Raw genomic sequence first — 13,410 nt, forward strand, 5'->3', positions numbered from 1 at the left:
CTCCAGGAGATGGCGAAGGACAGGGAAGCTTGGCGTGCTGCAGTCCATAGGGTCGCAAAGAGTCGGACACGACTGAGTGACTGAACAACAGCAACAGGTAAACCAGGTTGTACAGGGAGATTTAATACAAAAAGTAAAACTGGAAATATCTCCTAGTAAATGAACTCCTTTTCTAGCAAGTTCCTGCTCAAACATGGTGTCCTGCTCACTTTGGAGTCCATCTCCCTCCTTTCTATCAGAGCTGCATTCTCACTGATGCTTGAGGTGGCAGTGAGGGGACAAGAGATGCTAAGCAGAGGAAACTTAAACCTCCTGAAAGATCTGAAAGGTGCTGCACATGGAGATGTGGGGCAGAGCCTTGGAGAGACTTGGGAGAATTCTCCAGCGGTATGAGAAGCCTCTGACTGACAGAAAAAGAGAGCATCCACCAGGATGATGGACATGACCTCCGTGGTGCCCAGGTAAGCTCTAAAAGTCACTAAGTTCTTGGTATCAAGAAGTAGTTCCCTGGTGTTTCAGTGATAAAGAATCTGCCTGCCAATGCTGGAGACACAGGTTCGATCCTGTGTCTGCAATAGCTGCAAGCAACTATTGCGCTCCCATGCCCTTGAGCTCATGCTCCCCAACAAGAGAAGCCACTGCCTCGAGAAGCCCATGCACTGCAACTAGAGAAAATGCCCAGAGAGCAACAAAAACTCAGCACAGCCAAAATATAATAAAGTAGTTCAGTGGGGTCTCTCAAGAGAGAATGGCAAGAACCAGAATCTCTGCCCCAACCAGGACCCTCCTCTGCAAACCTTGCATTGCAAGAGTCATGCCAACAGAAAATGCTAGAAACAGTGCACCTGGATTCCCAGCTCCCACCATTCTGCCATTTCTGCTTTGTCTGGCATCTCTCTCTCTCTCTCTCTCTCACACACACACACACACACACACACACACACACACACACACACATACCCCTTCTTTTTGCTGAATCATCAGAAAGTACATCATGATACTCCAACTCTAAATACTTTAAGTGTATCTTCTAAAAATAAAGACTGCCTCCTACATAACCACCCTAACCATCACCACGCTCAGAAATCTGACCCAGCTTCAACCCGTGATCTGGTGCCCAGTCTACAGTCCAGCATCCTCAGTGTCCCCAGGGTGTCTGTCAGAGCTCTGCTTTCCTGTCAAGGAAGGGGCAGCATCCACTTAGTCACCATGTCCCCCCAGTCCCCTCTGACCTTGAACAGGCCCTGCTCCTGTTACTGCTTTCACTGCATGGACACGTGACAGTCCAAATCAAGGTTTTACAAAATAGCCCTTGACTGTTTCTTCATGGGGAGCATCAGGCCGAGCATCTGGGGGCAGGATGACTCTTGCCACTGCTTCCCATCAGGGGATGCAGGACGTCAGCCTGCCCCGATGTCTGTGAGACTGAGCATGACCCCTTGACTAAAGTGGTCTCTGCTCTCCAGGACCTTCTCACATAGTGATTAACAGGTATTCTGTGGAGCAACAGGGAAGAACCCTGTCTCCACACAACCCCTCGCCCAGGGGTGTCAGCATTGAGGATGACTGCCCGAATCAGTGGCTATACCATGGGCTGCTACACGGTGATTCTGACCCTGTCATTCCTTCTGCCTGGATGGCTTGGCTTTACAAAGACGTGAAGACAGGGGAATTCCCTGGAGGACCAGCAGTTAAGACTCCATGCTTCCAATGCAGGGTGCAAGGGTTCAGTTCCTGGCCGGGGAGCTCCCACATGCCTCACAGCATGGCCAAAAAAGAAATGAAAACACGTAGCATTAAGAATAAAAAGAAATGCAGACATTAAAGTTAAGTCTACCCCCTGGAACATATCCTTCTGAAGCACAAGTGAGTCCATCACTGAGAGGCTGAAATCCAGAGGCCCGAGTCCCAGCCCTTCAGTCAAGGAGTCCCATCCCTTCTGAGTCCCATCCCTTCTGAGTCCCAGGCCCATCTATGGAGGAGGATCAGGTGACTCTGCACCCTATCCAGCTCGGATCGCTGGTTTGAAGGAACAGCTGTCCCAGCTGCCCACATGACGGATGAGAATCAGTAAGAATTGAACATTTCTCATCACTATGGGACCAGAGACAGGGACTTCAGAGGATCTCTTGTGTCCAGGCCCATGCAGGGACAAAGGACGCCCCAATCCAGGACCTGTGGATGGTCAGTCATTGCCCCAGAGAAGACATCAGAGGGGCCCAGAGTGGTCAAAAAACGAAGGGTTGGGGGAAGAGCCCATCCATCCCTGTCGCCCTCCTATCCCATCAATCTCATGTGCTGACTCCACACCCCAGGCAGGTTTAAAGGATGTCATGATTTCACTGCATCCTTTCAACCTCACACCCGAAAAACATAAATGTGTAAGGGTGATAACACAAAACTGAAGTGGAATGATGTCAGCTGTTCAAGCAAGTGGGAACACCAGAACACTATCAAGGCAATTGTATTAATCTGCTTCCAATTGTGCATGGAATTTCATAATCATCTTAAAGGCAGAAAATGGGAGAACAGCCAAGCATCTTATGCAATGACAAAGGAAGAGCTTACATATCATGTTCAAGGGCACCAAGCTTTTCTTAAACCATTAACTCAGAACTCACAGAAGTCTTTGGGAAAATAACTGAATGCTTGCATTCACTGCTGGCAGAGCTCAGAGGTCCATGGTATTAATGTTTCAGTGGGTAGAGGGCTGTGAGTTGGGGGGCTCTTTGCCTGTGTGAGTCTCTCAGCCCACAACTTGCAGAGGGTGTGAGAGCAGATCATGGCGCCCTGGGTCCTTAGGCTCCAGGGAGTTCTGCCTGGAGACCCCTGGGCAGCAAGAGGAGAGGGATGGGAGGGTTGGAGCCCTTAGGATCAGTGGTCCCCAATATTTTTGGCACCAGGGAACAGTTTTGTGGAAGACAATTTTTCCATGAACAAGGGGTGGGGTTGAGGGACAGTCTTGGAATAATTCAAGTGCATTACATTTATTGTGCACTTTATTATTACATCAGCTCCACCTCAGATCAGCAGGCATTAGATCCAGGAGCTTGAAGACCCCTGCTTAGAATGGAGGACAATCACACCTGGTGGTCAAACTTTAAGCATGGGGTTCGACTCCCCACAGCAGGGCATACTTAGCCTTGTCCCTGTCACTGCCACCAGCACCGATATAACAGTGCCCACTAGAGCTGTGCAAACCATAGGCACTGCCTGGCCTTATAAATAAGATTTACTGGCACTCAGCCACCCGTTTCTTTATGTATTGTCCAGGGCTGCCTTTACACAGCAGATGTGACAGAAACAGTATAGGAGGTAAAGCCAAAAATATTAACCATCTGGACCTTTATGCAAAACTTTGCCAACACCCAGAGAGAGTGTGTTTCTGGTCACAGTGAATCAAAGTACCCACTGCCATCTGTAACCCTCAGTCCTGCCTTTGTCCCCTTTCCCAAGGATGAGGGGCGCTGCAGATGTGGTATAAACACGGTCCTCCCCACACCCTTACTCCAAACCACAGAAGGATTTGGCCATCCCCAGAAATACACATTTTTATGGATTTCACTGAAAAGTCTGTTTCAGTCTGAACCTCCAGCAGTGAGAGGTAAATACATAAATTGGGGCTAAGGCTGGGTCCACTATTCATTCATAATCTTGGGTTTGGAGAAATTTCCCCCAAATAGTCTAGAGGGCATATTTTCAAGGAAAGCAGGTTGCTTCCTTTGTGACTTTCCTGAAGAATTCTGGAAAGCACGCCCATGGTGCCAGGTTAAAAGTGATCTGACAATGTGCAGGCTCTCCCCACCAATCACGCCCAGAGCAAGGCTTCGCTCCAAGTCAGCTAAACCACGACTGCCTGCTTCCCGCAGGCCTAGCCCAGGGTTTTGTAGCAAGAGCTGGTCCCTGGTATCAGGTGGGAGAAGAGGCTTCTTCTGAGAGAGCCCATGATAACAGGACTATTTGCATCATTAGAAAGTATTTATCATTTCTCGTTTATCTGTAAGCGGCTAAAAATAGCTGCCTGCTTTCCATCACACAGGACTCCAAATACCCAGCAGCCGCACCAGCGTCCGAAACCCGCCCCCGCAGCGCCTTCCCATCAGCAGAGATAGTGAGCTTGCAGGAACACGCTTTCTCATACAATCAGCTTTCCCAGGCGTGGTCCTGGCAGGGGAGGGAAGCGGGGCCTCGTCAGGGCCAGGGGTGGAGGCGCTGTGCGGCTCCCTCTGAGATGCACAGCCCTGTCTCCAGGCGCCTTTTCAGAGCCTCCACTCTGGACCGGGCGCTGTGCCAGACACCGGGAAGAGAGATGGACCAGAGCCTGTCTGCTGCCCTCTGCAGGGCCCCCGTCTAGGGCGGATCTGCGGCCAACAGAAATGGCTTTGCCTTCCAAACATTAACTGTAGAAATGGGCCCCTTGGGCTCATACCTCACTGGCAATTTCTCTGCCCCGGCCCTAGGCTCTACTTCCCTGTCCCCTCCAAGGGACCCCTTGAAAGGGAGGAACAGGCCCCATGCCTAATCTTTCCTGAGGGAACCAGGCCCTCCCTGTGGTCTGAGTACAGCTGCTCAGTGCAGTTCAGTTCAGTTCAGTCGCTCAGTCGTGTCCCACTCTTTGCGACCCCATGAATCGCAGCACGCCAGGCCTCCCTGTCCATCACCAACTCCCGGAGTTCACTCAGATTCATGTTCATCGAGTCAGTAAGGCCATCCAGCCATCTCATCCTCTGTCGTCCCCTTTTTAGCTGCTCCACCCCCAAATCCTAGAAGGTCATGTGAACAGACATGGCCAATGAGAGAGCAGGATCTTCTCCCACCATGCCTGGGGGCCAGGATGGGCATGTGACCCAAGTTGGCCAATCACAGTCTCTTCTAGATTTTGAATGAAACTGACTTTTCATTCATAAAAGACAATTACTTTCCTTCTTGAGATCTCAGGACCCAAACCCACATGGGTCTGAATCTATGGGAGCCAGCCATACCTCTATGAAGGGGCTTGCCAGGAAATGAGTTGACATGGGGGAGAGCAGAGGCAGGGAAAGGAGAGACCAGGTCATAGCAGTATCTTCTGGGTCCATGGATCCAGCCATACTTGAAGCTGACTACTCCTGCCCTTCTTAGTGCCATGAGCCCTCAGTTCCCTTCTGCCTAAGCTGATATATCCAATACAGTCTTGACTGATGTAGGCATGTGCTGCTCATTTCCCATTCTACAGAAGTGGAAACTGAGGCTCAGAGGGGTCAACTGACTTGTCCAAGGTCACGCAGTTCCAGGCGGAATGGTCACTCAGCCAGTGCTCCTGACCACTGCACTATCAGCCCATGCCCCTGAGGCTTGCTGAATCCCCATTGCAGGCGTCCCTGCGTCCTCTTCCTTTGCTCTAACAGAGAAACACCAGGCACTGGCAGCACGAGTTCGCGGACACATTACTGCATGAGCCTCTGGTGGCAGGGAGGTGAGGGTGTCCCAGTGCTCTGCTACCCAGCAAACAGGCACCCCCTCCCCACGCCATGTTACCTGGCCCCCAGAAACTCACTTGGTGTTGGCCGGCTGGATGTTGCTCAAGTAATAGTGCACCGAATGGTAGAGAAGCCCCACGATGGTGGTCCAGGCTGGGGAAAGAGCAGACGACCAGACATCCGTCAGCATCCCCAGTGATAAACAAGAGAAACACAAAGCCCCCATCAAAAGTGCTTGCCTAGCAACACACAGTGTCGATCTCAGACCCGGGAACCCAGCAGCTCCTCAAGGGCAAGGGGAGGGACATTCAGGGGCAGAACTGACCATGAGGACAGAGTTCGAGCAGAGATTCCACTCCACCCTTCAACTGTGAATGCAACCACGGCAACCACTCCCTGCTCCGCCCCTGAGCCATCTCTGGGCACGTGGATGCTACAACTCTTGGCAGAGAGTGGATGGGTGGGTGGGTAGACATTCCAGGAATACCACGCCCCTCCGAAGGCAGAGCCCGGTTGAGCTGTGGTTGGCTGTACCAGGCGATAGCGCTGCAGCCATGAGTGAATGTTATGGGCTATCTGTGTTTGCAGTATTTACAGCAATCTCAGCACTCCAGTGAGGCAGTGGATGCAGGATTGACAAGTCACCCAGACACCTGTCACTCCTTCTGCTGGGTCCCACCTCTCTGTGCTATTCCAACTTGGAAACAGGAATCATCCATTCTGTTACCTCCCTCCACTAGCTTAATAGGAGGTTGGGAGGAGCCAGTCCCCCAATGCTTCCTGAGTTCTTCAGGATATCTGTTGAGTGTGCTGAAACTTCAGGAATGTATATTAACAATCCACGTCACATTTACTATGGGCCAAGTACTGGCGTAAGAGCTGTCTCTTCTAATTCTCACCACAAAAGATTGGGGCAGATACTAAGACTGTCCCCTAAGTCACAGATGAGGAAATGGAGGCCGGGCAGGTTCAGTAACTTGCCCAGTTGAGTCGCTGAACTGGAATTCGAGCCCAGGAATTTCAGCCACGGTGTTGGTGCTTGTGACCAGTTAGTTCTACTGCCAAGTTTGAGAAGTTTCCATGTGGGCAGACCACATGAGGCTGCGATCTCGCTGATTCTGAAAACCTGGGGATTTCTAATAGTAAAAGCAGCCACATGAGATGAGACCCCACGTGCAGTGGTATGCGTTAGGTCAACCTTGGCATTGCCCCTGGACCTCTCCCTTCTACAGTCCACTCCGAGTGTGGGAGAACAGTCCCCTGAGAGCAGGACACCCCGACATCCCTGAGCACCCTTCACAAAGCAAACCAGAGGGTACAGGGAGCAGAGGTCAGCTCCCAAGGGCTGGGGAGTGAGGGCCCCGAGCTGGAGGGGGGACCACCACCCAGACTGGTCCTCAGTCTTGAAGGCAGAATGGGAAGCGTGGGCCTCTGGCCAGATGGACAGGTGCCGAGAATCCACAACTCCTTTGACTGCCCAAGGTCCTTGGGACAGAATGACACACCAAGAGACACAGTCATCTTTCAAGGGGCAGGGGGACAGTCATGATAGCAAAAATGGCCAGAGCCACCCGGGCCCCCCTAGAGAGTAATTGAGATCACCTTGGCTGCTGTCCCATCACTAACCTTGACTTCAACTGCCCAGGAGGAGAACCCCAGGCTCCTGAGCAGACAAAATCCCTCACCCAGCCACCCAGCCTGAGGCCACCCCAGCAGGGAGGGGAGGTGGCCACATCAGCTCATGATCCGCTAGGAATCCTCCAGTGAGCAAGCGTAGAATGCAGATTGCCAGCCTGCCTCCTCCGTCCCAGTGCAGAAGGCTGGACTGCAGTTGGCATGATGAAGACATCCCAGGAGCTGGCATGATGAAGACATCTGAGGAGCGTCAATGACGCACTGTGTTCCCACCACGGAAACCTGGCCCTATTGGCACAGGGAGGAGGGCCGGGGCAGCCCCTCGGCCTGGTCACAGCTCACAGGCTGAGTCCCTCTGCAAGGGTCCCAAGCTGCACTCACCTTGGCTGTGGAAAGCCTCGTGGGGAATCTCGATGTAGTTCTGCCCCCGGGCTGGGAAGCGGTAGTGGGAGGAATTCAGGGTCTTGGGGAGCACTTTGGCCACTGAAAAGTCTAAAACAAGCCAGAGAGATGAAGCTGTAGTCAGTCAACTCCAGGGCAGGAAACTGGGCTGTAAAATCCCATCTGCTTTTGCTTTCTTTTGACAGAATGAGCTCTCCTGGGGAGTGTAATTACCTTTGGGAAACAAGAACCTAAAAAATGAGTGTCCAGAGCAGTAATTGTGACCATGTGGCAGACCTGTCTGGTTGCCACTCGCTGTGTGTGGGGGTGGATGGGGCTCCTGGCCTGAGGTGACCCCTCTGCCCTCAGGGTAGCCCCTTAGCTTAAGATGCCTCAGCACTGACCGCATCCAATCTGGCAGGGAGACCCCCGTGCTGCAGGGCTCCTCCTCCACACCGGGGACCCCACAAGACACAGGAAAGTGAAATGCCCATGACACTCATCTTCTAAGTGAGGCTAAAAGCATCAGCGCATGGAGGGACCTGCCTTGGCTGACAAACTCCCATTAAAACCAACCCAAGTGAGTGAATGAAGCTTCCTTTCCAGAACTGTGGCTCTGGTGATAAAATATTAGGGTACCAAGCTTCCCAGGTGGTGCTAGTGGTAAAAAAAAACCCGCCTGTCAACACGGGAGATGCAGGTCAGATCCCTAGGTCAGGAAGATCCTGTGGAGGAGTAAACGGCAACCCACTCCAGTATTCTTGCCTGGAAACGCCCATGGACAGTGGAGTCGGGTGGGCTATAGTCCATGGGGTCACAGAGAGTCGGACATGATTGAGCAACTTAGCATGCACACATGCTCCCTAGACAGACTCTGAAAATATCAAGAACCATGATGTCCACTTGTAGGGGACCATGTGACCAATATCTTGGAGAAACCTGCAGCTGACCCTAGGGAACCTGGTCCCCCACAGACACTCTGGGGGCTGCTGCCGCTCATCTCCTGCCCTGCACTGAGACAGTTGTCACCGAGATGAATCTGGCCCTTAAGTCAGTCTCAAAGGCTCCCGTGGTCCTATGTGCACATCCCAGCTGAGCACAGTTGCTCCGACCTAACTCTGTCTTCCTCCAAAATGTCACTGCACATCAGGCAACGTAGTTTAGGACAAGGAAGAGGTGCATCTCCACGGACGGCATGTGAGGTTTGTGCGTACCTGGGTGCACGCAAGAAAATGCAGGAGTGCAGCAGAATTCAACAAGCAGGTGGCATTGCCTGCACCCCCGCTTCCACCCGCCCTCGCTTGCTGCACAGCCAGCCTCACCCACACCCCCACTGCCGAGCTACCTGCCATGGACGAGGAACCCACGATGGCAACCTGGGGCTTGCTGGCCTGCAGGTTGTAAGTTATGTGGCTCATGACGGTGTCGATGGTGTCTATCAAGCCCGGCACCACAGCGCTGTCCTGAAACAACATCATGACAGGAAGGAGACGTGAAGATGGAGCTCACTCAGCACGTGCATGAGTTGGAGGCATCAAACGCACAAACGCACAAGATCAAGCTTCAAGTTCACTGTCAACATTCCTGCAGAGGAGGACACCCAGCATCGGCTGAGTGATGTTTCCAGCCAAGCTCTGGCCTCACGACAACCAGGTGAGAGGAGAAACAGTCACACCGCTGACCCATTTCACAGGCGTGGAGGGGACCGCTGAGGTCACCCGCCCCAGCAGAGCTCACACAACGTGAATACTGGCTGAGGCTGACCCCAGTCAGCAGAGCATCAGCTCCAAGGCTTCCACACTCAGACACAGAGTGACCGGACCTGGTCCTGGGTCCACTCTGAACTCACTGGGGACCTTGGCATCTCTCTGATCTGTGCCCCCTACTCCATCCTCTTCTGCTTCATGAGGAGGGGGCTCATTGCTCCCAACACCCTCCAGGATGAAGATAGCAGTTCTGTCCTAATCTCCACAAAGGGGAGGGTACTTTGAAAGTGCCAGCACCCAAGTCATCCCTGGCCTCCTTGACAAGCCTGGTGTGTATCTTCCTTTTTCCAAGGTCCTCTCCACTCTGAGTCCCCAAAGCAGAGGCAATCCTAGTGGGCGCTGCCCCCAAGGAGGCAGGGAGTCCCTCCATGACACCCTGTATCTCTGCAGCCTGCTCAGACTGGGCTGATTGCCCCTTATCCTCAGACACATGTCTAGCAGGGAGGGGGCATCTCAGTTCCCCTGAGGGTGTGGTGTGTGAATCTCTGCCATCACACCCCTCTCTCCTTCCCGCCCTTCTGAAAAAAGCATCCATCTGTTGCTAAGTGTCCCAGGCGTTCTCTCACAAACATATGCTCCATAAGAGTCTAATGAGCTGGAAATAGAACATGGAGGCCAATTTTAGACATATTCTTTCAGGCCCATGGCCTGACTTCAATCAGCCAAGCACAGTTAAGCACATGAAAATCTGTGTTTCTGGCATGCAGTTCTGTTGGGTAGTGGCTGATTCATACCTTCCCTTTAACACACAGCAGAGCCTGCCTGAATCTGAATAGTTTCATGATTATTCACATTTTGTGGCAGAGCATTCAGAAAAAGTTCATGTAAAATGATGCTGAAAGTATGTTTGCTCAGGTCCTCCTTGGCCATCTCCTGGGGGCTTGCTAGGTGGCAGTTTTGTCCCCCCGGAAATCATCAACTTTGGAGGACTGTGTCTTTTAAAACAGAATTTGTTTCTAGGGAATATTATATTGATCTTAAGCTCATGACTGTTTTTCTCTTCCCTTGCCACTGTGAAGTCTCTTCCCATTCTATCTGAAGCTGTTCAAATAAAAAGTTCAGGTGTAAATCTTGGAGCAATCTCACTCATAATGAGAAGAAGAGGCCATTCTGCCACAAACTGGCAGATACATTTTAAACACTATAGGAGTTCAGGAGAAGGAGTACTTTAAATAACAGTGTGCTTGGAGCCCTTCCAGGCAAGACAGTCAAGAGTTCTCCTCCTCCCCGCTTCTCCACCCCTGCTGGGCAACCCAGGAAGTCACATGTTGAAACAGTAGCCTCAGAAAATGGGCAGAGCCAGGAATCAGGTCACTGGGCAGAGAAGAGGCTCCCCAGACTCACATCATATTTGGCATGGATGAGAACTAAATGTCCACTGCATGGAGCCACTGGGATGTACAGTCTATTTGTAACGGTGACATAGCCTAACCTAGCCTGACTTATACAGCATTGCTGAAGAATACTTACTATCATTAGGAAAGATTCTAATTAAAGAGAAACTAGTAAGTTCAGATAGCATATTTACAGAATATATGCATATAAGAATTATATATAATTATATGTAATTCCCTGGCAGTCCAATGGTTAAGACTCTGTGCTCTCACTACTGAGGGTGCAGGTTCAATCTCTGGTCAGGGAACTAAAATCCCACAAACCACATGTTGTGGCCAAAAAAGAGAGAAATAGAGAGAGAAATTTCTATTATATGCATATAAGAGAACTGAAAACTAGATTGTAAGAAACACACACACACACACATAAATATATATGACTTCCCTGGTAGCTCAGACAGTAAAAGCGTCTGCCTACAATGCAGGAGACCCGGGTTCGATCCCTGGGTCAGGAAGATCCCCTGAAGAAGGAAATGGCAATACACTCCTGTACTCTTGCCTGGAAAATCCCATGGATGGAGGAGCCTGGTAGGCTACAGTCCATGGGGTCGCAAAGAGTTGGACACAACTGAGCGACTTCACTTTCACACATATATAAGAATATGAACAATCATCATCACTCAGTCTGAGAATTTCAGGTGATTTTTATTTTATACGTATTTATTATCTGCATTTTCTAACTACTCCAAACATATTCACATGTTTTATTTCTTTTTTTTTAAATTTATTTATTTTTTATTTTACTTTACAATTCTGTATTGGTTTTGCCATACATTGACATGAATCCAATACGGGTAAGTAAAATCAAGAAAGTTATTTTTAAAAAGAAAAGAAAAAGCATTTTATTCTCCTAATTCTTTAGAATACAGAGAAAAGGAGAAGCTGCTTTGATTTCTACATATAATCACTCATAATCATGAAGTGTATATTATCACGTTTGATTTTTCTCATTTAATACAGTGATCTTTAATCAAATATGTTTTATTACCATTCAAGGACAATGTGATGGTAAAAAAAAAAAACCTACTCAAATGATAAACAAGCATACAACCCTCATGAAGAAATCCAACCATTTCCCTGCTCTGTGTTGAGGACTGCACCATGTACTGATGTTTGCAGAGCTCTGATCCATAGAGAAAACAGAGCATTGAAAATTAATCACATATCCTGTCGAAATGGGCTCTAATATCCCAGATCTCATGACTGAGAGATGCATCATTTCTCTTATAGATGTGAACTGGGCCATATTTATGCCACTTCAAGGAAGACAAAATGGTTCCCAAGGTACTTCTGAAGACCAAAATGTTCTTTTCTCTTACCTCTGATACAGCAGTCCAGCTGGGCAACCGAAGAACCTCTCCCACGGTGTTTAAGAAAGTCTAAAGGCAGACAGGATGACACTGCTTAGCATATATTCTTAAGCCTCAAAATCATAAGACCTTTCATTTTCTCATCTCCATCAACCACAGGCTGGGTTTTGCATATATACAGCAGTAAACGAAAATAGCTCTCATCAGTGCATCAGATTATATTTACAAAGCACTTTGATAGATGGTATCTTATTTGCTCCAGGTGACACTCATTAGTCAGTGGCAAGTATTTAGGTTGCTGACTCCTGATCTAGAGCAGTTCATTTGAATAGAAATATAATGCAAGCCAAATTTTTGTTTTAGATTTTCTAGTGGCCACATTTTTAAAAGTTAAAAGAAAATAGGTGAAATTACTTTTTAATAATATATTTTACTTAGCCAAATATAGCTAAAATATCACTTCAACGTGCAATCAATATAAAAATCACCAGTTTGATATTTTACATTCTTCTGTTACACTAAATTTTAGAGCTCCGGGGTGTATTTTACACTTTGATTTGAACTGGCCACAGTTCAAGTGTTCAAGAGCCTTGTGTGGCTAATGGCCACCTTATTATGCAGCATAAGAAATTCCTCTTCACTTTCTTGTTCAGCTATTGGTGGTGAGAAGCCAGGACATCGTGGAAAATTGGATAATGGATGCCAAAGATTTTTATTTCTCATCCAATCCAAATTGGTGGGGTTTGGGGTAAATCCACATGATTCCTCTAAAGGACACTCAGAGTCAAGTATCCATCCCCACACGGCCCCCACCAGAGATTTCAAACTGATGACCCTCAGGCTGCATCCAATTTATAAATGTCTTTTATTTGGTTTGTACACAACTGCTTTTAAATTTGTTAGCTGCCCAATTTTTTCTTTTAATGGGTGAGAGTCCATTTTAAAATTCTGGGGTTTTGCTTTGCTTGCAAAATCAGAAGAGATAAACATAATGGTTAAAATCAGAAGGCTCCGACTGGTTCCAAATAGGAAAAGGAGTACGTCAAGGCTGTATATTGTCACCCTGCTTATTTAACTTCTATGCAGAGTACATCATGAGAAACGCTGGACTGGAAGAAACACAAGCTGGAATCAAAATTGCCGGGAGAAATATCAATAACCTCAGATATGCAGATGACATCACCCTTATGGCAGAAAGTGAAGAGGAGCTAAAAAGCCTCTTGATGAAAGTGAAAGAGGAGAGCGAAAAAGTTGGCTTAAAGCTCAACATTCAGAAAACGAAGATCATGGCATCCGGTCCCATCATTTCATGGGAAATAGATGTGGAAACAGTGTCAGACTTTATTTTTTTGGGTTCCAAAATCACTGCAGACGGTGATTGCAGCCATGAAATTAAAAGATGCTTAGTCCTTGGAAGAAAAGTTATGACCAACTTGGATAGTATATTCAAAAGCAGAGACATTAC

General features: G+C 48.9%; 1 protein-coding gene across 2 annotated transcripts in view; it reads right to left on the reverse strand.

The window, feature by feature from the left end:
* ADGRD1 (adhesion G protein-coupled receptor D1) overlaps nucleotides 1-13,410 on the reverse strand; it is a 181,211-nt gene that overhangs the window by 126,280 nt on the left and 41,521 nt on the right. For both annotated transcript variants that reach the window (XM_040251587.1, XM_040251588.1), the window contains 4 exons: nucleotides 11,955-12,014; nucleotides 8,821-8,938; nucleotides 7,476-7,586; nucleotides 5,537-5,612 (listed from right to left, as the gene is read on the reverse strand). In XM_040251587.1, the coding sequence (XP_040107521.1) occupies nucleotides 5,537-5,612; nucleotides 7,476-7,586; nucleotides 8,821-8,938; nucleotides 11,955-12,014 (365 nt within the window). The remainder of the gene's footprint in view (nucleotides 1-5,536; nucleotides 5,613-7,475; nucleotides 7,587-8,820; nucleotides 8,939-11,954; nucleotides 12,015-13,410) is intronic.

Source organism: Oryx dammah, unplaced genomic scaffold (genome assembly GCF_014754425.2).
Source record: "Oryx dammah isolate SB20612 unplaced genomic scaffold, SCBI_Odam_1.1 HiC_scaffold_12, whole genome shotgun sequence".
Classification (NCBI taxonomy): Eukaryota; Metazoa; Chordata; class Mammalia; order Artiodactyla; family Bovidae; genus Oryx; species Oryx dammah.